At 42.7% G+C, this 25,853-nt stretch overlaps 1 protein-coding gene across 2 annotated transcripts in view; it reads left to right on the top strand.

The window, feature by feature from the left end:
* Positions 1-25,853, top strand: part of SMYD3 (SET and MYND domain containing 3) — a 657,806-nt gene that overhangs the window by 1,190 nt on the left and 630,763 nt on the right. Inside the window, exon 1 of one of the 2 annotated variants that reach the window (XM_054023870.1) lies at positions 12,926-13,168. The exons of the other annotated variant lie outside the window; for it this stretch is intronic. Coding sequence (XP_053879845.1) covers positions 13,005-13,168 — 164 coding nt within the window. The 5' untranslated portion in view covers positions 12,926-13,004. Of the gene's footprint in view, positions 1-12,925; positions 13,169-25,853 lie in introns of those variants that run through there. 2 annotated transcript variants of the gene reach the window in all.

The following is a 25,853-nucleotide window of genomic DNA, read 5'->3' on the forward strand; positions in this document are numbered from 1 at the left end:
GGAGGAAGGAAGCCACATGTGATGGCAGTCCCCTCCCCCCCCAGCACCCACCACCCCCTCTCAGGCTCCCAAACTCTGTCCCAGAGCCTGAACCCACCCCTCCGCACTCCCTCCCAGAGCCTGCACCCCTCCACCCATCCTGCACCCCACACCGTGCCCCAGCCCGGAGCCTGCACCCAAACTCTGTCCCACTCAGCCCTGGGCAAAGCTCTCCTTGGCTGGCTCCCAGCCCCTCTCCAAGGGTTGCAGCTGTCTGGAAGTGCCTGCCTTCCACACCTTCCTCATTCACACCTCATTCATTCAAAAGGTCAATTGATTACAAAGTGGGGGAAGAACTTATTCTACTTCTAGCAAAAAGACATTTTTCTTTTACCTTAATTATACTACCTTAGGGGCCAGCTATAACATTACCAAGGTTCAATACAAAGTCATATAAAAGTTATACAAAAATGTATAATGCAGAGATTTATCTTCAACTGCACTGATTGACTGCTGTGTGCAGTAATAAAGTGACCCCTGGGTCTTTGAATGAGGCTTTATACTTGGGTGGGGGGGCGAGCTGCGAGCGGGTGGGCAAGCGGCGGGTGGGCAAAGAGGCAAGCAGTGAGCCAGCAGGGGTTCTAGGGGCGGGCATAGGGGTTTCTGGCAGGGGAGGGAGAAGGTGAAAGGAGGCAAGTGGTGGGTGGGCGACTGACTAGGAGGGACACAGCAAGCCAGCGGGGGGCTAGGGGGTGAAGAGGGGTGTGATGGTGGGGCCGAGCGGGGAGGGGTCGGGTCCTATTTTACTGCTGTGATCTGGTCACCCTATGTCACCCCCCACCCCCAAACCTTCCTTTTCTTCCTTTTTGGCCCACAGCTGTTTCGGCGGGGCGGCACTGGGGAAGCAGAATTTGTTTCTGTGGGCCGGGAGGCGCTGGGGGGGGGGGGAGGAGGGCACAATTTTATATTAATAAGGAAATATTTTATAAATTTTAATAAAATAAACATTATTGAAGAAAATCAGTTGTACAACTATCAAAACATGAATTATTTTCCTAATATGAAAGTGAAAATCAGCTAATTAATATATAATTTTGTTATTGTTTATATAGTCATGGAAAGTAAATAATACATGGAAGAAATGAAAGGGTTCTTTTTAAGTGGCTTTTTTTTTAGTCATCCCTGCTGGGGCCCCGTCGAAACTGTTCGAATTGGGCCCCGCACTTCCTAAAGCCGGCCCTGCTTGACTAAGTTTATTTCTGCCCTCCAAAGAAAGTTATACCACATGGTTCTGAGACAGGAATGGGACAGAAGAACAAAAGTCAATTATAAAACTAATCATGTAAAAGGTCAGCATGTAATGTCTGTCTAAAGTAATCTGTATGAGAGATTATTATAAGTCCGTACTAGGCTTCAAAGTCCTCTGGCTGCTTTTTTCAAATATACACATAAGAATCATTCACTTCAACCTAGTGGACCAACATCAACTGCAGAAAGAGACAGGTATGCAATAATTGATGACAGTGCATTCGTTCACAAAACTCCCATCTATGCTTGGAAGTTAAGTCCCTGATGCTGCAAACATTTATGCACGTATATTTAACTGAAGTGAATGGAATTGCTTGCATGTTTAAAATAAAATACAGTAACATGCATAAGCATTTGTAGGAGCAGAGTCTAACCCTACTGCTGGAAGTGGTTGTCAGCAACAGGTCATTGTGTATTGGTACTAAAAGTAGGGTGACCAGATGTCCCAATTTATAGGGACAGTCCTGATATTTGGAGCTTTTTCTTATATATACCCCCACCTCCTGTCCCGATTTTTCACACTTGCTATCTGGTCACCCTAACTGAAAGTGATTTACTCACAAGTAGGAATGGGACATTACTGAGTTCAAGCACCGCAACAGAAAGTTAAATCTAAGGGTAGGTCCACACTACCTGCCCGATTCAGCGGGTAGAGATCGATCTTCTGGGATCGATTTATCGCATCTCATCTGGACGCAATAAATCGATCCCAGAAGCGCTCCCCCGTCGACTGCGGAATTCCTGCTCGCCGAGAGGAGGAAGCACTTTCAACGAGGAAGCTTGCCTGCGCCGCGTGGACCCACAGTAAGTAAACTTAGTTCGATCTAGGAAACGTCGACTTCAGCTATGCTATTCTCGTAGCTGAAGTTGCGTTTCCTACATCGATCCCCCGCCCCAGTGTGGACCAGCCCTAAGTCTATTTTGCTTTGAAAAGACGAAGAAGTACCATGTGTCTTGGAATGTTTTACTGCTTTTATAAAATGGGAATGACTGCAGTAAAAATACTTTTTAAATAAGCAATTTTTTTCTAATATTTAAAAAAAGTATTTCAAGGATCTCAAGGAACAGGTGTATTTGTGACCTTCAAAGGAAGATTGCAGTAGTTTAGAAAAGTTTTGTGTGTGCTATGGGGAGAAGTAGGAATACTGAGGCATATGGACTGATAGAAAAATAGTATTTTTGGTATTTTTCATTGTGTCTGGGGGGGTTTCTGAAGTGAGCGATATTTGATTGGCTCAATTTTATTAACTATAAACATCTTTTTGTACATTGCAAAACAATGGAAAGGTAACAAGCATTGAATGAGTCTGACAATGCAGGCAGGAGCTGGGAAATGCTATCTGCATGTCTCCAAATGTTTCTCATATTGGATTGGAATAGCTGGCCTATTGCAATCTCCATCTCACCTGAGCAGGCTGCTAGTATTGCAGAAACAACAAGGAGTCTGGTGGCACCTTAAAGACTAACAGATTTATTTGGGCATAAGCTTTCATGGGTAAAAAACCTCACTTCTTCAGATGCATGGATCTTCAGTCTTTAAGGTGCCACCGGACTCCTTGTTGTTTTTGTGGATACAGACTAACACGGCTACCCCCTAATACTTGACAGTATTGCAAAATCACTCCAAATTATGTTATTGTTTTGTGAGGTTGGCAATGGAGGACTAGGATTAAACTACCAAACTAATTTATTTGTGACCTAACCCAAGTCTTCAGCGATAAATGTTGTATGTACTAATCCACAATGCATTTGCCCAAATTCTGCCCCCAGGCGATGCACATGTAAATCCTACTGGCTACAATGGGAGTTGCACATGTCTATCTGACAGCAGAATTTCGCCCATTATCTTTTTTATGAACTGTGAAGGCTATGTCTGCTGTTGCTCTGGAATACTTCACTTTTGGCATTCATATGGAACATTGGTTCTCAACCTGTGGGCCACTTGTGGCCCAATCAGCACAGAACTGCAGCCCATGTGACATTCTTAGGGCCATATAGGTAGCATTGGATGCGGCCCACATAACACATTGTGGGCCGCATGTGTGGCCCACAATGGTAATTAGGTTGAGAACCACTGATCTAGAATAATGTACTCTATTGAGGAAGGCACATACATCAGCTAGGTATGACTGACTTAATAATGCACCCTTAACAATCCTAAATTCAGCCCAACAGTAATAAGGAATATTCCTGCTGTGAATTACAATGCCATAGTTTACAAGGTTTATATCATAAAGAACAAATTGTCTAACAAACTGCCAAGTAAATAAAGCAATCAACATGGTCAGGCAAGCCGATGACTCAATCATATCAAAATAGCTACAGAGACTAATCAAACCAAACCTACTATAAAAAGACAATCAAATGTTAAAATGAATAAATATAAAAATACGCAGCCATATTGGTATACATATGTGCTGCTTTTTTAAAAAGTGAATTCAGGCTAAGATTTTCAAAGGAGCCTAAGGAGGATAGGTGCTTAATGCTTGTGTAAGGTGCTGGATGGATTGGATAGCTCTAGACACAGAAGTCCCCGAGCCACAGGACACGTAGAGCCAAAGCCAACTTTAGAGGTGTTCTTCCCAGATTTTGAAGACCTAGAAATGTTCAGGATAGTCTCATTTGGGGGGGAGAGGGGGCATCAGGGTAGGAAGAGTTGCTATTCATTTCTTGAGAATTTAAACCAATTGCAAGGGCAAAATGTTTGTCATATTCCTAAATATCAAAGTTTATTTGTGGCCCCCCCTAGAGTTGGCTAGGGTTGGCCATTGAGACTTCTGGCCATGAGTCTCTCTGTTTCTGAGGAAACCCAAGACCAATTTGTGGCAGTGGGGAATGTGTCACCCAAGTTGCTGCTAGCATAGGCACTAACTTCATAGGCAAAGCTTGAAATGGTAAGGCCACTTTTCTTCCCCAGTCTGCCCAGTAAACAATGGTGTGAACATAGTGGACAGGATATTTTACATTCTGGAAAAGGGAAGAAAATGTTTTTGCAATGCTAAGGTCTGCTCTGGGTACAGCACAGACAGTAGCAGTGCAAGTTTCCCTGTATTGTGCCTCAGTCTTTTTCTGGAGGGATATCTCTAGGAGTGAGATGGAAGTTCACTCTTCCTTTGCCTTGCTAATGAATTAAGGCTGCCTGTAAGTGTATTAGATTTTGTCAAGTATATTTGTCTATTAGGAATTTGACTGAGACCATCAACTCATTTCACATATGCCACAGAACAGCTGACACAAAAATTAACAGCAAATTTTTTTTAAGTACATCAGAAGCAGGAAGCCTGTGAAACAATCAGTGGGGCCACTGGATGATTGAGATGCTAAAGAAAGCAATCAAGGAAGACAAGGGCATTGCAGAGAAGATAAATTAATTCTTTGCATCGGTCTTCACTGTAGAGGATGTGAAGGAGATTCCCACATCAAAAACATTGTTTTTAAGTGACAGATCTGAGGAACTGTCCCAGATTGAGGTGTCATTAGAAAAAGTGTTGGAAAAAAATGATAAATTAAACAGTAATAAATCACCAGGTGCAGATGGTATTCAACCAAGAGTTCTGAAGGAACTCAAATATGAAATTGCAAAACTATTAACTGTGTTCTGTAGCCTATTGCTTAAATTATCCTCTCTACAAGATGGCTGGAGGATAGCTAATGTAATTCTGCTTCTTTAAAAAGGCTCCAGAGGCAATCCTGGCAATTACAGGTTGGTAAGTCTCATTTCAGTACCAGGCAAACTGATTGAAATTTTGGTAGAGAACTAGGATTGCCAATTTCAGTTGGATGTATTCCTGGAGGTTTTATCACATGACATAACCATTCATTAAAGATTAATCTTTAATTCCTGGAGGAGATTGGCAACCCAATAGAGAACAATTATCAGACACATAGATTAATATGATATGTTGGGGAAGAATCAACATGGCTTTTGTAAAGGGAAATCATGCTTCACCAATCTATTAGAATTCTTTGAAAGTGTCAACATGATACAAGTGATTTTCCAGCTGCTCTATCCTTTGTCAGGAGTACAGCATTAAGAACATTACCCTGCCGCCACTAGCTGAAGCGAGCGAAAGATTGAAATTAAACTTCTTTAAATGAGTAAAAATGGAGTGGTGACAGTGAATCATAATGTTGAGATGCATATAAATATGTAACTGTTTATAGTTATAAGGGTTTAATAATTAATAAAAAGGGTCTTGAGCAATTTCAGCCAGGGATAACAAGATGGTGGATGCAGGGAATCACAGCCAGAGAAACTAAAATGGTGATCTTGGAGCAATTTGGCCAATACCAAATAGGCAGGCTGAGGTGAGATAAAGGCCCCTCCAAAATCTGAAGGGAGGGGTCAGTTGAGCATGGCTCAGGTTTACAATCAGGTCCTGCTTTGATTGACAGATGAGTTTAGAATCTGAGATTGGTCTGTTCAGGGGAAGCTTAAAGATGATTGGAGGATGGGTATGTTAATGATAAAGATTGAAGAAAGAACCAATCAGAATAGGCTAAAAATCTGTATATCAGGCCGGAGCTGAGCAACTGTGAGTAGTAGTTAGTGCTGTCATAGTGGCAGTGTGAATGAGCAACATTGGGAGAATCATTAAAAGCTGAATGATAAGAGCTGACATCACTGAAAAAAGAAAATTAAAGATAAAGTAGTTAGAGCAGAAGCACCTGTTGACTAGAGGGACAGAAGACTACAGAGAAGTAAGTATAATGACTCCTACATAAGGGGGGGAAGGAGAGAGTGTGAGTGTGTGTGTTAGTTTAAATAAAAACTTGTGGTCCGTATCCTGCATGTTATTGACAATCACACATAGAATGTAACTACTTAAAGCTATTTCCCATTGTATACTATTGCAATGTTGGAGTACTTTAATGTATATATGTGCTAAGGAAACTTTCTTTTTAATGTATTCCTTTTTGAAAGCATTTATGATGTTTTAGATGTATTGTATTAAGATACTGTGTCAAATAAAATTTACTTTTGTTTTTCAAAGATTACTACCTGAGTGTCAATCCTTTTAAGCGGAGGACTGTATCCATGTCCTTCCAAGGACTAATAGAATTAGTTTGTTCTAGGGAGTTTTCCCAAAGGCCAGAGGAAAACCCCTAGTAAAACTTTAGCAAGTCTTCTAGGGATGCCCCCCCTTTTCTCCTACCAAACAGACAAATTGAGGATTGAGTTACTTATCTAGGCAGGCTATTGTGGGGGTGACAAAGGTGACCCACTTTATATATTGTACTTGGACTTTCAGAAAGTCTTTGACAAGATCCCTCACTAAAAGCACTTAAGCAAAGTAAGCAGTCATGGGATAAGATAGAAGATCCTCTCATGGATCAGTAACTAGTTAAACAATAGGAAACAAAGGATAGGAATAAATGGTAAGCCTTTCAGAAAGGAAAAAGATGTAAATAGTAGGGTCCCCCTGGTACCTATGCTAGTCAACAAATTAATAAATGATCTGGACAAGGGGGTGACTAGTGAGGTGGCAAAGTTTGCAGGCAATACAAAATTACTCAACATAGTTAAGTCCAAAACTGACCGTGAAGAGTTTTATAAAGGGATCTCATAAAACTGGTTGACAAAATAGCTGATGAAATTCAATGTTGCTAAGTGCAAAGTAATACATATTGGAAAAAATAATCCTAACTCCATATATAAACTTGTTGACATCACTAGGCATCACCTTAGGTAACTTGGGAGGGTGGAAGGCCACTAAGTGTCAATGAAGCCTTCCTGCACTAGGCCTAAGTGAACCAAACTCTATCCTTCCATGTTTAAACTCTAATCAACCTCAAAAGCCAGGTGCAATTGGAATATGTAAGCAACCAGTTATCTGTGTGCAACCCCCTACTCAAGCGGTAATAATGAGGCCTGCATGCTTCTGGCTGAAGGGAAAAAGGACAAGATAACTGTTGAAAGAAGTTACTAACAAGCTAGGCTTATAGCTGCTAAGAATGACTTAACTGCTTAAATGTACTTGCTATTTGCTTAGTAAATGTTACCAGGGACGGGAGGGGTAGAGGGAGGAATGGGGGGGGGGGGAGAAAGAGAGGGCTAGAGGGGAAAGGGGGGGGGTGAGGCTTAACTGCAAAATGTATAAAAGAAGAAAAACTGTTTGTTAGTGTGCTTGATCTGAGACGTGCCAGTCTCCTAGCACTGCTTTGGGATCCCAAATAAACTTTGTTTGCTTCTCCCCCTGGTGTGTTTATTGGCACGAAGCACACCAGGCAACGAACCCCGCTGTTGCTTTGCCTCGGGCACTCTGTGCTGGCAACAAACTGATGAGTTCTAAATTAGCTGTTACCACTCAAGAATGAGATTTTTGGAGTCATTGTGGATAGTTCTCTGAAAATATCTGCTCATTGTGCAGGAGCAGTCAAAAAAGCTAACAATGTTAGGAAAAGGGACAGGTAAAACAGAAAATATCATAATGACACTATATCAGGGGTCAGCAACCTTTCAGAAGTGGTGTGCCGAGTCTTCATTTATTCACTCTAATTTAAGGTTTCGTGTGCCAGCAATACATTTTAATGTTTTTAGAAGGTCTCCTTTTTTAAGTCTATAATATAACTAAACTATTGTTGTGTGTAAAGTAAATAAGTTTTTTTTAAATGTTTAAGAAGCTTCATTTAAAACTAAATTAAAGTGCAGCGCCCCCCAGACTGGTGGCCAGGACCCAGGCAGTGTGAGTGCCACTGAAAATCAGCTCACCTGCCACCTTTGGCACACGTGCCATAGGTTGCCTACCCCTGCACTACATAAATTCATGGTACTCCCACACCTTGACTACTGCATACCATTCTGTTTGCCCCATAGCAAAAAGATATAATTTGCAAATGGTAGAGAGGAGGAAAACAAAAATGGTTAGGGATATGGAACAGCTTCCATATAAGGAGAAATGAGACTGGGCTTGTTCCTTTGATAATTTTCTCCCTTTTAGAGAAGACATGACTAAGTCTATAAAATCATGAATGTTGTGGAGAAAGGGAACGGGAAATATGTTATTTGAAGGATACATAACAAAGAACCAGGGCCATCCTATGAACTTAATAGGCATCAAGTTTAAAACCAACAAAAAGAAGTACCTCTCTCAATGCACAGTCAACCTATGGAACTCACTGCTTGGGGATGTTGTGAAGGCCAAAAGTATAATTGCTTTCAAAAAAGAATTAGGTAAGTTTAGGGAGGATAGGTGCATCTATTAGCCAAGATAGTTAAGGACACAATCCTGTGCTCCATGTGTCCCTAAACCTCTGATTGTCGGAAGCTAAGATTGGATGACCAGGATAGATCACTCAAAATTGCCCTGTTCTGTTCATTCCTTCTAAAGCATTTGGCACTGTCCACTATCAGAGGACTGGATACTTGGCTAGATGGACCGTTGGTCTGACCCAATAGGGCCTGTCTTTATATTTTTATGATGCTAATTACTTTGTTCAAAGTTACTGTGGGCTGGATGTGGATTAATGGATGATTCTTTAGTTCCTTCTCATTCAGTCCTACATAATATCTTGTCTGAATTATGTAAATATATATTAGTCATAGTTACTAATACTATTTCAAAGTCACATTGCTTCAGTCATTTTAAGACTATTATTTAAAAAATAAAAATACTGTGGAGCATAATCCTGCAGCTGCCAAGAGAGCATGGCTAGGTGACCTCACAGGTAATTTTGTTTCCATCTCATTTTTATCCTGAGAGAAAGTGCTAAAGAATGTCCTATCATCATGACCAATTTCATGATTTATGTACTACAGCCATAATTAATACTTTTTTTCTTTTTTGGTATGTGATCAAATAGGAGTGTCTGATTACTGAATGCAAATACAATGGATTTACCTTATAACAGTATATTGCAGTTGAAAGTTAAGTAATTGAAGATGAAAATACTAAACTGTTACTGCAAACAAAAAGGTGTTAGAAATGAAAAAGCAATTGACCAGAAGTTTTTTCTGGGTGTTAGGATTGTTTCAGCAGAAGCACACTACTCTCATTTGCTATAGAACGGCATGTGGATTCCCCCTACTGGTACACTGAGGGGAACCACTGAGGAAAGAGGGACCAAAGAGATGAGTGAGCTCAGCCAACTCTCATTACTTACTGTAAACAGACAACACTCAGAACCACACAGGAGCACTCTGCATCTCACAGGCTTTGGCCCTTTCTCATGGGCCATTACTTTGTCCTTCTGGCTCCCTGCTTCTCCTTCCCCATTTACTTGACTACTTCAATAGAATGTTCTAATTGGCTGCCATTGCTCTGCAAAACCCCAAACTGCTAATTGGTGGCTTTCACTACCATCATTATACAAGAGTTGCCTTCCTCATGGAAACTGTCCACCACCCACACAATCTCTTGTCCTCTATTTTAATCTAAACATATGTTCACCAGATCACTATGATAGCCCCGAAAGGATCAGGAACTGAACTTGTTAATAAAATGGCCTGCTTTGGGAGATTTCAGCAGTGCTGCCCAGGGGGCAAGTGGGGCAATTTGTCTCAGGCCCTGGGCCTTACAGGGGCCCCCACGAGAATATAGTATTCTACAGTATTGCCCCTTTTTTATGTAAGGGGCCCCCAAAATTGCTTTGCCCCAGGCCCCTTGAATCCTCTGGGCGGTCCTGGATTTCAGGTGAGTGCAACACACACAATCCTCTTTCTAGATGAACCTGACTGGACAATAGTCAGACCCAGTCATTCCATGTTTGTTAAAATATTACACTCTGCCTCAGAGTTCAATACCTGTGTATCTCTTACAATGGATTTGTATAGTTTCTAGAATAATGGAGCCCCAAACTCAGGTTTAGACTTCTGTTTTCTCGTAGTGCAATGTGTTAATGGAGGTGTGTTTTGTTTTTTTTTTTTTTTTTTTAAAAAAAAAAAAAAAAAAAAAAAAGCTCTGTACCACTATGAAATGTGTAATCATTTCCCCCCATCTAGTGCTGTGGTACACTGACCTATTTTCTGACAAGGTACTTACTTGTATGCCAGATGTACTGTGACTGACTGAGAGGCAAGAATTAAGGCACATCTCTATAGGCTTTGTCATCTGAAGGGGCCAGTAAACACTCTCCTCCCTTGCCCCACCTCCCCAACTGATCTTCCAGCTACTACAGCCTGGATCCACAAAGGGACTTAAGTGTTGATGCTCAGCATCTCAACAGCTAACTTTTAGGCCCCTAGAGAAACACTGAGGTCTATCACACTCATGTTAGGTGCCTAGGGTCCCTATGCAATGAATGGAGAGAAAAAGAAAAGTACATGAGGCCAATTCATTAATATGTGTGAAAGCACCTGGAGATGCTCTAGAAATGCAAATTATTAGAATTAATTACTTAAGAGTTAAATAGGAACTCAGAAGAGGAAAAGGGAATTCAATTGCCTCACTAGCATTTAGGTTAGGGTGGCTGGGAATAATGTGGTGGGCTTCTGAGCAAATAAGGCAGAGTGTAGTCAGAATGTTCAATGTAACAGAGGGGGGAAAAAAGGGAGAAAGGAATTTTTTTGTTATACTAATTAATAACCTATAAGAGAGGCCACTGAAATGACCAGCAAGAGATGGGGATGTTGGTTAGCCCTGAATCTAGGGCTAGCCAATTACAGCTATGCCAGCTCCAAACCCATTCAACCCATATAGTGCAAGATTACCTGAAAAAGGTGAAAGACATTCACCTGTGAGCAGCACATGGGTGGTACTGCTTTTCAAGGCAAGAAAAGAGTGTGTGTGGTTTTTTTTTTTTTTTTAAATCTGAGAACAATGAGAGGCAACAGCATCAACTCTGCAGGGCCGTGTGGAGGAAATACAAGATAAAGGTAGATTATTGGGCCAGATCTGTGTCCCTATTCAAGACTGGTATCAGATGATCAGCAGGAAAAATACGTGAGGGGGGGGGGGTAGCTACAACTGCTGTGTAGATCAAACATGAGGAGAGCAGGTTCCCCCAATACTGTGGCCAGCCCTACCACTGAGCCTCACATTTTGTCTCCTGCCATGGACAGACTAGTTGCAGGCTCTGGAGATCTGTGATGGACTGAAGGCATGTCATCGTAGGTCCCATTTCCTCAGTCGGTGAAACCCAGCACTGGTTCCTCCCTGGTGAGGCCTTCCATCTGCTGAGATGAACCTGAGAAGTGCTGCCCCTAGGCCAGGCCCAGAGGTGCTGCTGGGCAGCAGGCGCTGATGGCAAATACCTGCCACCATCACTGCCCAACCGGTTCTATAGCCTCAGTTCCCACATGGGTTAGGGTAACCACCTTTTGAAATGCAAAAAAAACAGCAACATCCCCCATATAGCAAGCCTGCCACAACCCCAACCACAAGGGAGCTCTGCACCTGGCCCTCCCCTTCAACAGCCACTTATAGTATCTAGAGAGATAGGGCTGGTCTTAGGGAAAATGGCTCCCTTCATCCAGGAGTGCCACCAGCTTTTCTGCCGCCGTAGGCAGCGGAAGGTCCCGCTCCGAAATGCCTCCTCCCACAGAGGCGGCGGAAGGTCCCACTGCTGAAATACTGCCTCGGTTGCTGCCCCCCAAATTGTAGCGCCCTAGGCGACCGCCGGCCCTGCCTTCATCCATGTCACTTTCCCTAACTAGGCTGCATAAGGGAAGGGCAGAGAGTAGCAGCTCCTGATGCTCGCCTCACAGCACAGCCCAGGTGGGGAAAGTTACCTGGGTGCACAGACCTCTTGGTATTGTTCCTCGCTCCCCCCCTCACAGTCCTCCTAGTGGGGAGGGACACAGAGGAATGTTGGGTGTGTGTGAGCAGTATCTGTCCATCACCACTGGCAACCCTCTCCCCTGCCCCCATGTTCCTCCATGGGGAAGCAGGGAGAAATCTGCCCTCCCACCCCCGCATTGCCTCTGCAAGTTTGTGGTGTTCCTCTACCAGCCAGCAGCGTGCAGTTCGGCACTCCTGCATGGCATCCCCCTGACCATGGTGCCCTGGTTGGTCACTTGGGTGGCCCATCAATAAGGCCAGCCCTGTAGCCAGATAACACATAGGTAAGATTGATAACATCACATGTCCCCTCACTCTCATGTGACTCAACCCTCCCACCGGGGCACTTGTATGTGGGTGGGCAGGCAGTTGTTGTATTTTCAACAGTTTTGATCTATTATCACTTCTACTGCGGAAGTGGGAATATGTGGAGACACAGACACTTTTAACATTAGATATCCCAGTGTATTGTGACAATAATGCAAATCTTTAACCCTAGGTTAAAAATCAACAACAACCCAGCAGTTTATTTTTCTGGCAACTGGCAAATCCATAAAAAATGGCCACCCTGGTCAAATACCAGCCAGGTGGTAACCCTGCCACTAGGTACAGGTACCACAGCGCAGGGATGCTCACTCCCTGCACCCTAGCCCTCGGGGGCTTTCTGTCAGGGCAGTGGGGGACGTGGACAGGGACACCAGCCCCGTGCTAGCTGCCTGGGGCGCAGGGAGACCTGCCCCTTCCTTTCATCCCTGGGGCCGGGAAGAGTCCAGGCCTCCCCCTCAGGCAGGGGCAGCAGCCTTGAGGCGGGCTGGGGCTCTCCTCGCCCTCGGCCCCCATTGCCAACCCGCCGCAGGGCGGGGCTTTTCTCGCTGCTAGGCCCCAGGAGGGAGGCAGGTGACGGCATGGGGGGAGCGGGTCTCTGCCCTCACTAAAGATGGCTCCGGCGGCTACCGGGGCCGGATCACGTGGGATCCGAAAGGGGTTGCGGCGCGGGACATGGAGCCAGGGAGGCTGGAGAAGTTCCCCAGCCCGGGCAGGGGCAGCGGCCTCCGCGCTCTGAAGCGGGCGCGGCCCGGCGAGCTGCTGTACCGAGCCGAACCCTTCGCCTGCACCGTCACCAAGCAGCGACTGGGCGGCGTGTGCGAGCGCTGCCTGCGCAGGTACCGAGCGGGGCCGGGTCCTCCGGCAGCCCCCACCCGCCCTTCCCGCCTGCACGCGTCCCCGCCCGCTGCCCCTCCCCGCGCTGGGAGGGCTTCCCCGCAAACACACCCACCCGCCCCTGCCCCTGCCCGAGCCGCGTCCGGCGGAGCCTGCCCTGCGTGGGGCCAGCCCGGGGCGCCCACGCCACGCCACGCCTTGCAGACCCCTAGACCACCGCGAAGCCCGGCTCCCGTCCTGTGCAGCCCTCACGGCCACTGGCCACGTGTGTGGCACAGGACCCCCCTCCCGGCCCCTTCGCACCCCACTCCGCGCCACCCTAGCTCCAGGGCGGGGTGCAGCTCAGAGCCCTGCTCCCCGCCGGTGCGCGCCTGTAGCCCGGTTTTTGGACATTAGGAGTTTGTATCTAGCGCCAGGCGGGCTCGGCAGAGCAAGCGGGGCAGGCAGGGAAGGGCACTGCCGTGCTGAGTTGTGCTATTGGCCAGTCATAACGCAAGAAGGGACGGCATGGCAGTGACACTGGGTGAGAGGAAGAGCAGTGGTAAGGGGAGGATGAGATTTATGTGTAGGCTTGGCAGAAATGGATTGTTTTTTTAAATAATTTTTATCAGAGATCGATGTTTAATTTTAAGCAGTTCCCCCTGATTTTTATCAATGTAAATGATCACAGATATGGGAAATTAGGGAGGGGACAAACAATAGGGAGTGTCTGACAGTAATTATTTAATAACGGTAAACATTCAGATTCAAAAAGTTAAATATTTATTACAGTTGAAGCACAAATTGTCAACATCATGTGTCAAAATATACAAATTAAATATTAAATCAATGATTTGCCTATTTGTAAACATCAGTTATTATGGATGGAAATATTTTTTCATTGGTTTGTGTGTGTACCTTAAGAACATAAGAACGGCCCTACTGGGTCAGACCAAAGATCCATCTAGATCAGTATCCTGTCTTTCGACAGTGGCCAGTGCCAGGTGCCCCAGAGGGAATGAACAGAACAGGTAATCATCAAGTGATCCATCCCCAGTCGCTCATTCCCAGCTTCCTGCAAACAGAGGCTAGGGACACCATTCCTGCCCATCCTGGCTAATGGACCTATCCTCCATGAATTTATCTGGGTTTTTTTTTTTTTTAACCCTGTTAAAGTCTTGGCCTTCACAACATCCTCTGGCAAGGAGTTTCACAGATTGACTGTGCGTTGTGTAAAAAAATACTTCCTTTTATTTGTTTTAAACCTGCTGCCTATTAATTTCATTTGGTGACCCCTAGTTCTTGTGTTATGAGAAGTAGTAAAAAACACTTCCTTATCTACTTTCTCTACACCAGTCATGATTTTATAGACCTCAATCATATCTCCCCTTAGCCGTCTCTTTTCCAAGCTGAAAAGTTCCAGTCTTATTAATCTCTTCTCATACGGAAGCCGTTCCATACCCCTAATCATTTTTGTTGTCCTTTTCTGAACCTTTTCCAATTTCAATATATCTTTTTTGAGATGGGGTGACCACGTCTGCATACAGTATTCAAGATGTGGGCATGCCATGGATTTATATAGAGGCAATACAATATTTTCTGTCCTATTATCTATCCCTTTCTTAATTATTCCCAGCATTCTGTTAGCTTTTTTGACTGCCGCTGCACATTGAGTGGATGTTTTCAGAGAACTATCCACAATGACTCCAAGGTCTCTTTCTTGAGTTGGTAATGGTTAATTTAGATCCTATCATATTATATGTATAGTTGGGATTATGTTTTCCAATGTGCATTACTTTAACTTTCATCTGCCATTTTGTTGCCCTGTCACCCAGTTTTGAGAGATCCTTTTGTAGCTCTTCTCAGTCTACCTGGGTCTTAACTATCTTTAGTAATTTTGTATTATCTGCAAATTTTGCCACCTCACTGTTTACCCTTTTTCCATATCATTTATGAAATGTTGAATAGGACTGGTCCCAGAACAGACCCCTGGGGGACACCACCATTTACCTCTCTCCATTCTGAAAACTGACCATTTATATACCTACCCCTTGTTTCCTATCTTTTAACCAGTTACCAATCCATGAGAGCACCTTCCCTCTTATCCCGTGGCAGCTTACCTTGCATAAGAGCCTTTGATGAGGGACCTTGTCAAAGGCTTTCTGAAAATCTAAGTACACTACATCCACTGGATCCTTTTGGACCACATGTTTGTTGACCCCCCCTCAAAGAATCCTAGTAGATTGGTGAGGCATGATTTCCCTTTACTAAAACCGAATTATGTTCACCTATATATCTGACAATATTGTTCTTTATTATAGTTTTAACCAGTTTGCCCGGTACTGAAGTCAGGCTTACAGGCCTGTAATTGCCAGGATCACCTCTGGAGCCCTTTTTAAAAATTGGTGTCACATTAGCTATCCTCCAGTCATCTGGTACAGAAGCTGGTGACTTATTGCTGTTTAATTTATCAATTTGTTCCAAAACCTCCTCTAATGCTACCTCAATCTGGGACAGTTCCTCAGATCTGTCACCTAAAAAGGATGGCTCAGGTTTGGGAATCTCCCTCACATCCTCAGCCGTGAAGACCGATGCAAAGAATTCATTTAGTTTCTCCGCAATGGCCTTATCGTCCTTGAGTGCTCCTTTAGCACCTCGATCGTCCAGTGATCCCACTGGTTGTTTAGCAGGCTTCCTGCTTCTGATGTACTTAAAAAAATTTGCTATTACATTGAAATCAATGTTTATTGACATTTACTAACAAAAATTTAATACTGGCAAGCCAATTTATAACCATATCTCTCAAATGTCCCTCATTTCAATCTCAGTGTGTCTATGATCCATACAGATTACATGTCCCCTCACTTTTATTGTGAAATTATTTACATCAAAAGTAGAATCCTTATTTCTTGACTTTAGCAAAGCTTTTGATATGGTCTCCCACAGTATTCTTGCCAGCAAGTTAAAGTAGTATGGGCTGGATGAATGGACTGTAAGGTGGACAGAAAGCTGGCTAGATCGTCGGGCTCAGTGGGTCGTGATCAATGGCTCCATGTCTAGTTCAGAGTGGTATCAAGCGGAGTGCCCCAAGGGTCGGTCCTGGGGCCGGTTTTGTTCGATATCTTTATTAATGATCTGGAGGATGGTGTGGCCTGCACCCTCAGCAAGTTTGCAGAGGACACTAAACTGGGAGGAGTGGTAGATATGCTGGAGGGTAGGGATAGGATACAGAGGGATTTAGACAAGTTAGAGGATTGGGCCAAAAGAAATCTGATGAGGTTCAACAAGGACAAGTGCAAAGTCCTGCACTTAGGACGGAAGAATCCCATGCACTGCTACAGACTAGGGACCGAATGGCTAGGCAGCAGTTCTGCAGAAAATGATGTAGGGGTTACAGTGGATGAGAAGCTGGATATGAGTCAACAGTGTGCCCTGTTGCCAAGAAGGCTAACAACATTTTGGGCTGTATAAGTAGGGGCATTGCAAACAGATTGAGGGACATGATCATTCCCCTGTATTTGACATTCGTGAGGCCCCATCTGGAGTAGTATGTCCAGTTTTGGGCCCCACACTACAAAAAGGATGTGGAAAAATTGGAAAGAGTCCAGCGGAGGGCAACAAAAATGATTAGGGGGCTGGAGCACACGCCTTATGAGGAGAGGCTGAGGGAACTGGGATTGTTTAGTCTGCAGAAGAGAAGAATGAGGGGGGATTTGATAGCTGCTTTCAACTACCTCTTTGGAACCCCCTTTCAGGATGGATCTAGACTGTTCTCAGTGGTAGCAGATGACAGAACAAGGAGTAATGGTCTCAAATTGTAGTGGGGGAGGTTTAGGTTGGATATTAGGAAAAACTTTTTCACTAGGAGGGTGGTGAAGCACTGGAACGGGTTACCTAGGGAGGTGGTGGAATCTCCTTCCTTAGGGGTTTTTAAGGTCAGGTTTGACAAAGCCCTGGCTGGGATGATTTAGTTGGGGATTGGCCCTGCTTTGAGCAGGGAGTTGGACTGGAATACCTCCTTCCAACCCTGATAGTCTATGATTCTAAGAATCATGAAAATGAGATTATAGAAAGAGTTGTATACACTGAGGTGTAACTTTTAATACATTAATGCATTATTTTGTGTCTGATTTTGAGTATGTGTCATAAATTGTGCCCCAAATTTGGACCTTGATAGGTTGAGAACTGAGAAGTATGATTACATTAGCAATCAGTTATATGTTTCTAACATACACATCTTGTCAGTTCCTTTTTTCTTTTAATAATGAAGTTTTTGTTGATCATATGCACTTGCGTACACTCCTAATTGCTTTAAACCCCCTCCCCACCAACTTTCTGCATTTTGATTATAGTAATCAGTTAGGAAAGCAAACAAACAACGTGGAAATTTACTTATACTGATTATTTTAAGAGTAAGCCTTCCCCTCATTTTTATGAATTAATTTAATGCTGTACTCATGTTTCCATCTGTTCCTTGTCAGTTTTAGTCTGGAGAGTCTGGGAGACTAATGGACAAGATTAGTGTTGCTGGATTCAATGGCAAGTGAAAATCCTGGTTCATAAACTGCTCCAAAGTGGAGGATTTTCTAGCTGGAGTCGATGGCTTGAGAAACAGGTTATCAGTAAATGAGATATTTTAAAAGATGTGGATATTAGTCCACTCTTGGATAGACTGGATGTTTTCTTAACTTCCATTAATCTATCAAAAGATTGTAAATCCAGGCCCAGTCTCACAAAGGTACAAAAAAAGCATGTGGCAGAGATGGAAACTGATCTCTACTCTCTGAGGTAGCTGGTGTATTTCGTATTCACTAGACCAGCAGTTACTAAACTTGAAAATCATTTAAAAAAATTGTTGTGAAGTGAATTTGTGGAGCATCAAGCTCACATACCACAGTTTAGGGACCCCGGCACTAGACCACTGGCACCTTTAATGCAGATTGTTTCAAGTCTCTGTACCTAGGGAAATTATAGAATTTGGACGAATAGGTCTAAATTTTTAAAAGTGCCTAGTGATTTTGGGTGCCCAACTAGACACGTATTAAATTGGTCTGATTTTCAAAATGTATTGAGCACCTGCCCTTTGAAAATCATGTTCCTTTAAGGTGTCTCAGGTTCAGCACTCAAAAAATCATTGAAAATTTATGCCAGAATGCATGGCTGCCTTTGTAAAATACTGTGAGATCTGCACATGGAAAAATCACAGTGTAAATGCAAAAATCTTTATTAGCTGCATTTTTCAGATTGGGTAAATGAGACTCGGGGAAGTTGAGTGACTTGGCTGGAAGGCACAGTGGCCTAGTGAGTTAGACATTGCCTGTAGAGCTGAATACACCTCTCTTCTAGTTTGGATCTGATGCATAATTTGCTGTGACTTCATAGTTGAATAAGCGATCTGGGGAGCTGAGGATCTTTAATGGCTGTATGAAATAAATAAAGACACCTCCTCAATAGGAGTTTTTCTCTTCTGTACACAAGAGTCTCCTGTTTATGAGAAGGACTTTGGAATTGGGCTTGATATTGAGTCATCCCCTTTTGAAAATTCCTCATTGTTAAAATTCAACAAAACTAAAATTCCTCCAAACTCTTGTACTTTAACTGTGCCATGACTGGCGCACATATTGGATGTTCTTCCAATCCTTCTTGTAGCCTAATCAATTATTTGTTGGGATGCAATATGCACTTTTTACAGATAGCGGGGAGCTACTTAGAGTTAATTAAGAAGATAAAATTGGTGGATTTTAATTAATACAGACATATAATTGAAATCATAGGAAAATTAATATATGTAATTATAAGATAAGTACAGTAAAGTGGTTTCCTGCATTGTTTATACTTCCAGTCTTTGTATTGTGCATACTTACAACTTTACAGAGACTGCTGAAAACAGATAAGGAAAAGTAAAGGGAATTCATCAGAAGGGAGGTCCTGATTCAGTTTAAACCATCTCGGGGACCTGACAAACCCGAGAATAGGGAACTAAATTGAATATGTTGTACCCCAACTTTGTTACCTTCTGGATATATAGCCATATCTGATCAATTTCCATGACTAACAAGATTAAAACCTGTCTATTATTCACATTTGGCATTTCAGCTTTCCATAGCTGCAACTTTAATTATGAATATTGATAAAGTACACGATACATTTCTTAATAATTTCTGTATTTTATAGTAGGCTAATCATCTGATTTCTGCTTAATAACCACTTGCTAAAGCCACCACTCCCCGAACTCACTTTTTGTGGAATTCTGCCATGTACTGTACTTTTTTGTGGTCACTTATTTGTCTTCTCAGAAGGAGTGTGCAGAATTTATGACCTAGGGTTATCTCAGTACACCTACAAGATTTCAGCTAGATCCCAGCCTTTAGCATAACTATTCCCACAAGGCCACATACTTATACAGCAGGCCCATAATTATAATAAGCCTAATAACCCAGTTATTTGTTCAGCTCGTTGTTACAACTTTCATAACTTCCATTAAACATGCTTAGAAGAGAAATTATATGTTACTGAAAATATAAACCCTCCAAGATCAGGTCAGGCTCAACTGTCAACATTCTGCTTAATAGGAAACTTCCAAAGGAGTTTGGGGGTGGGAGGAGGAGGAGGTTGCACACACAGTGAATCTTGGACATTACAGGCAAGAGAAGTTCTCCCAGTTGTTTGACCCGAGATTTGCTTGAACTGACCCTGATAGGAAGTCCGTCCTTTGTGACAGCAATGCCATCTTTCCTCCACCTGCCTTTTTTACACTGATTAGGCCTGTTTACACTGTTCTGCCAAGCAGAGCAAGAAATGAAAATATGGTTGGTTTATCTCTCTTGGCTTCCGTAATTACAGGCTGTTGTGTGGTATGTGCATGAGGAAACCCAATCAGCTTTGCTTGAGATTTCAAAGTATAAAATACCATTAATGACTGCTGCTTGGAGCACCTAGTCCTGGAACCCAAAAGGGGAGAGGCAATTCTTGATTTAGTCCTAAGTGGCACACACAATCTAGTCCAAGGGGTGAATGTAGCTGAACCATTTGGTAGTAGTGATCATTATGTAATTAGATTTAACATACTTGCGGAGGAAAAAATACTGAAGACACCCGCCACAGTAGCATTTAACTAAAAAAAGGGGAACTACACAAAAATTAGTAGGCTAATTAAAATGAATGAAATGTCTGAAAGCTGCATGGAAACTTTAAAAAAATACCATAATAGAGGCTCAAGCTATATATATATATCCCAAATACAGGAAAAAAAATAGTAAGAGGACCAAAAGAATGCCACCATGGCTAAACAAGAGAATAAAAGAGGCAGAGACAAAAAGGCATCCTTTAAAAATTGGAAGTCAGATTCTACTGAGGAAAATAGAAAGGAACATAAACTCTGGCAAGTCAAGTGTAAAAGTATAGTTAGGCAGGCCAAAAAAGAATTTGAAGAGCAACTAGCTAAAAACACAAACACTAACAGCAAAATATTTGTTATGTACATCAGAAACAGGAAGTCTGCCAAACAAATCAGTGGGGCCACTAGATGATCAAGGTGCTAAAGGAACACTCAGAGACAAGGCTGTTGAAAAGAAGCTAAAAGAATTCTTTGCAAGGGGTCACCCAATGAAATGAATAGGCAGCATGCTTAAAATAAGCATACGGAAGTACTTCTTCACACAACACACAGTTGACCTGTGAAACTTGTTGCCAGGGGATATTGTGAAGGCCAACATTATAACTGGGTTAAAAAAAAAATTAAATAAGTTAATGAAAGATGGGTCCATCAATAGCTATTAGCCAAAATGGTCAGGGATGCAACCCTATGCCCTGGGTGGCCCTAAACCTCTGACTGCCAGTAGGTGAGACTGGACAAAAGAGGATGGATCGCTCGATATATTGCCCTGTTCTGTTCATTCCCTCTGAAGCATCTGGCACTGGCCACTGTCTGAAGACAGGATACTGGTCTAGATGGACCATTGGTCTGATCGAATATGGCTGTTCTTATGTTTATGTTCCAACTAACATGACATAATTTCCCAATGTAGGCAGATATGTTTATGTATGAAGGTAAAGATGGCAGTTAATGGTACAATGAGTGAAGGTGATGGATTATAGTACAATAATGGTCACTTCTGAAAATATGTGTAATATGCAGAAGGCATATAACTCTGACCCCTGATCTGGTAGAATAAGCGCAGAAGGGAAAAAACTCTAAAGCAACAACCCTAAAAGATCTTGTACATATAAAAGACCTCAAGCAGAAACAATATCTCATTTATTTGTGAGGGTCATAAACAAAGGTAATAGCATCGGAGGGAGACTGAATTTTGGTCACACTCAGTGGAGAGAAGCATACTACACAGAACCTTGTAAACCTGATGGGGCAGAAGTTGGAAAATCCTATGGGACAAATCACCCCTCTGATTCTGTGAGGAGAGGAGGCCCAGATCTAGTAGATGGGGTCTGGGTGTGCACAGGAGAAGGGGAAGAACACAAGCTCTATGCCCTGCTGCACAGTGAACTCTCTCCTGAGGAGGTGTAGTGGCGGTGTCAGCTGGGTAGGCACTAGCAGCAGCATTTCTCCCAAAGGGGCTGTACCACTATGGAGTCCATGGCTGAGGTCATGAAGTAGTGCCGAGTCACAGGGCTTCTGCACAGTTGGTACTGGCCTCCACAGATCTGAGGTACACACATCTTAGGGTGTGATTTGTGGATTTAAAGGGCAGTCGACCTAACAGGACGAGCACCCCTTCTGCTGGATGGAACATGCAGTGTAAATTTCATGAGTGTGAATTGGTGGAATGTCCTGCCTCCTGTGTGTGTTTATCCTGAGTCAGGGATGAACCCCCAGCTTCATTTGCTGAGGTTTGACATGAATAGCCCCCTTTATTCTCCTCCCCCCCCCATCCCTAACAAAAACTAGCAAACCCAAAAGCAACCTGTGTATTTCTAGAAAAGGCCATTGCTATCTGATTTTTCCAGCCTTAGCCATATAAACTTGGGGACTATCTGATCTTCTGTTATTTCCAGGCCAATCATTAATCTTTTTGTCAATTTTAATTCCTGAAATGGTTGTGGTTAGGAAACAAAAAGCATGTGTGACGTCTTGGCTTTAAGAATTGTGATAATAACATAAGACCAGTGGTCCATCTAGCCCAGTATCCTGTCTTCTGACAGTAGCCGATGCCATGTGCTTCAGAGGGAATAAACAGAACAGGGCAATTTATTGTGTGATCTGGTTGTCCAGTCCCATCTTCTAGTAGTCAGAAAAAAGAAAGTATTGTGGCCTCTGTTTTACAGATGGAGAAACTGAGACATGGGGGCTGGGGAGTGATTTGCCCAAGGTCACCAAGGGGGCCAGTGGCAGAGCCAGGAGTAGAACGAATGTCTCTGGAGTCCTAAACCAGTGCTCTATCCACTAAGCCTTCCTCATAATTCAGCGTTGCCAACTGTTATGATCTTTTATTACAAATCTTCTGATATTTGGTGTTTTTCTTATAGCGCCAGTTCTTATATAGATGTGGTTACCTGAGAATCTCAGGTTTCATTTAAAAAAATATTTCTAGCCTCCATGGTTGAAGAGAGAGATTGAAAATGTGACCCAGGTGCACCCCAAGGGTTCAGAAACTAGAAAATAATTTAATTCATTATTATTTTTTATTTTATTTTATTTTGCAAATCTCATGATTTTTAGATAACCTCATCGTCTTTGAAACCTGGCTCAAAATTTTTGAACACTTTGGGTTAGCACTTATGGTTTACTGTACCTCTAAGCTTTGGAACATTCAAGATTGGTAATATTTAGTTTTTGCTTCAATTGGGAAATCTTTTGGTTTAAGAATGAATTTCAGAATGAAGTAGGATTAGATATAGTTTATAAACAAAGACCCTCTCATTTTGCTAACTAGTTTATTTTAAAACATGTTCTTGTTTTCTTATAGTTTTCATCCAGTTAAAACAATTGAAGGCATAATGGAGACATAATGCTGTTATATGATTGAGTTATTACTGATTTGACCCCATAATGAAACTAAATGTTCTTTTTCCCCCTAAAATTCAGAAATTTTGCAGAAATTAGGCTCTCCCTAGTAATCCTATTTTCCTCCCCCACCCCGAGTGAGATTATTCATTAAAATCGTCTTCCAGACCTTTTTTGAGTTGCTAAGTATTATTAATTTAGCTTTAGGATAACTTCAGTACTTAATATATTATTATTCTGTGTGCATATGTTTATTATATAAGTACAGTGTTTTAGTTCTTTGTTTCAGGGTTGTAGAAATAAAGGTTGTATACATAGTTTAAAAACAGACATGCCTACTTTGATAGGATATAGAATAGAAATGTGTTTTGTGGATTTGGGGTTATATTTATAAACAGCAACAAAATATCCAGTATAGTGTTTGTGTAAGGCAAAGCATTTTGCACTTATAAAATAAACTATTGCTTTTCTCTAGGGTTATAAATAGACAAATTCAGTAGCTTACTTTGCCTTCTTGCAACTTTTATCCATTAGGTGGCAGTACAGGAACACAAATAAAAAATACTTGGTATTTCTTTTGAAATTGTTGAAGCATTTTGACAAACGGATTAGAAATCCAGTATTGTTTAGGGTTACCATATGTCCGGATTTTCCCGGACATGTCTGGCTTTTTGGTCCTCAAATCCCCATCCGGGAGGAAATTCCAAAAAATCGGACATGTCCAGGAAAATAGGGAGGGATCGTGGGGCTTGGGTCCTGCTGGGGCCGGAGCTGGAGCTGCTGGGGCCGGTGGTGCTCGGCCGCTGGCCGACGCCACTCAGCCAGGGCTGGGGCCGAGCCGGAACCAGGGCCCAAGCCGAGCCGGGCTGGAGCCGTTGGGACCGGGGCTGGGGGTGCTCGGCTGGCGCTGCTCGCCCAGGGCCAGGGTCGGGTCCAGGTCGGAGCCGCTCGGCCCGAACCGGGGCCCGAGCCGAGCTGGGCCGGAGCCGCTGGGACCGGGGCTGGTGGTGCTCAGCTGCGGCCGGGGCCACTGCCCCAGGTCAAACCACATAGCCTCATTGTGCTGGGCACTGTACAAACACAGAGTACTAGATGATCCTTGCCTGAAGAGCTTACAATCTAAATAGAACAGACAGTCACAGGGAGGGGGAAGAGAGAGAACACGCAAGCAGCGTGAACAATGGGATGGCAGCAAATGTCATATTAATTCCATGCAAACAAATTTGTTTCGGGTGAGTTTAGTTAGGGAAGCTTGCATTGGAAGAGCCTGTCCTGTCCTTATTCTGAAAATAAGAAGAGGACTGCAGTTTTAGGTGAGCATTAAACTCACCTAAATTTAAAAAGAAAAAGAAAAATAATTTTTGAATAAAAAAAAATTGGGTGATTCTCTATGGTGATGGTACATTGCATGTGTATACATGTAATTATTTAACCTTGACATTTCCCCCTCATTTTATCATGATGTTTATACTATGTTTGGACTATCTTTGGGTCCAATACTACTGAAGGTATGCAGATCAGGCCATAAATGCTGGTAACCTGACTTCCTCTTTCTCTGTAGTGAAGTATCAGTTTTGAGCTATTCCTGACTTTCTTTAATTGTGAACTGGTTTTCCTGTAAGCCTGGTCAATATTCTGTGCTTTAATTGATTTAGTATCGTGGCTTAGCAGGTGGGATAACTGATATTTCTCATAAGAAACACATTTTGTTGTTGCTGATGAGCTGTACTATTCTGAATTGAGTACATGGTAAAGTCTTTCAAACCACTGAGCTATCCCTCCCCCCTGAATAACATAGAGCCACCCCTGTCCTTGAGTCCAGCCCCCTGCCTTCACTAGCAAGGGACTAAGTACAGATTTTGCCCCAGATCCCTAAGTGGCCCCCTCAATGATTGAACTCACAACCCTGGGTTTAGCAGGCCAGTGCTCAAACCACTGAGCTATCCCTCCCGCCTGCATGTCAGTATGTGAGTTGCCCAAGTCCACAGAGAGAATCAATATAAAACTTTAGACCCTTTCTCTGATCACTAGACCACACTGCCTCCAACATAACATCTATTCAGTCAAATAGTAAATCTCACAATGCATTATTTTGCCTTTCTTTATTTCAAAGAAAAAATTTGCAAATTTTGGTTCAGCATACTTTGTGATTATAATTTCATTAGCATAACAAAGTAACATTTACCATTGGATTGACATGACAGTTGTATACTTTAGTTATATGAAATTATGGAATGTTTTTCTTAAATGGTAGGATCGTACATCAGAAAACATTGGCATGCCCACCTCTTAGGTATACAGGAAAATAAATTGACCTTTTTCTGTCCTATTAATTGTTGTTTTCCTTTATCTGTTGTAAACCTTTTTTTAAACTTTCCTTTTTTTTACTCTTGTTGTTGATTGGAATTTGTAGTTATAAAGTCGAACGGACAAAAGTATCCTGTAGACAAGTCTAGATATATCTAGTAATTTTTTTGAATGAGCATCATTCCTCATATATTCTGACTACAGGCTCAAGATATGTGAGGAAAATAGCATAACGCATACACAAAATTTCATTGCACACGTGGATTAATCTCCCTGGTTTTAGAGTTGTTTAGTGATCAAATGATTAAAACTTCATGGGCTTCCAAACGTGTGTTTCTACTGCGAAAAGTGGGTGTAAAAATGCGTCTTCGTTCTCAGATTTTCTTCCTGTGTGTATTCAGAGTCACATCAGCATGCTTTTTACTCTGGTGGCACTGCAG

This window comes from Malaclemys terrapin, chromosome 3 (genome assembly GCF_027887155.1).
Source record: "Malaclemys terrapin pileata isolate rMalTer1 chromosome 3, rMalTer1.hap1, whole genome shotgun sequence".
NCBI classification, from domain to species: Eukaryota; Metazoa; Chordata; order Testudines; family Emydidae; genus Malaclemys; species Malaclemys terrapin.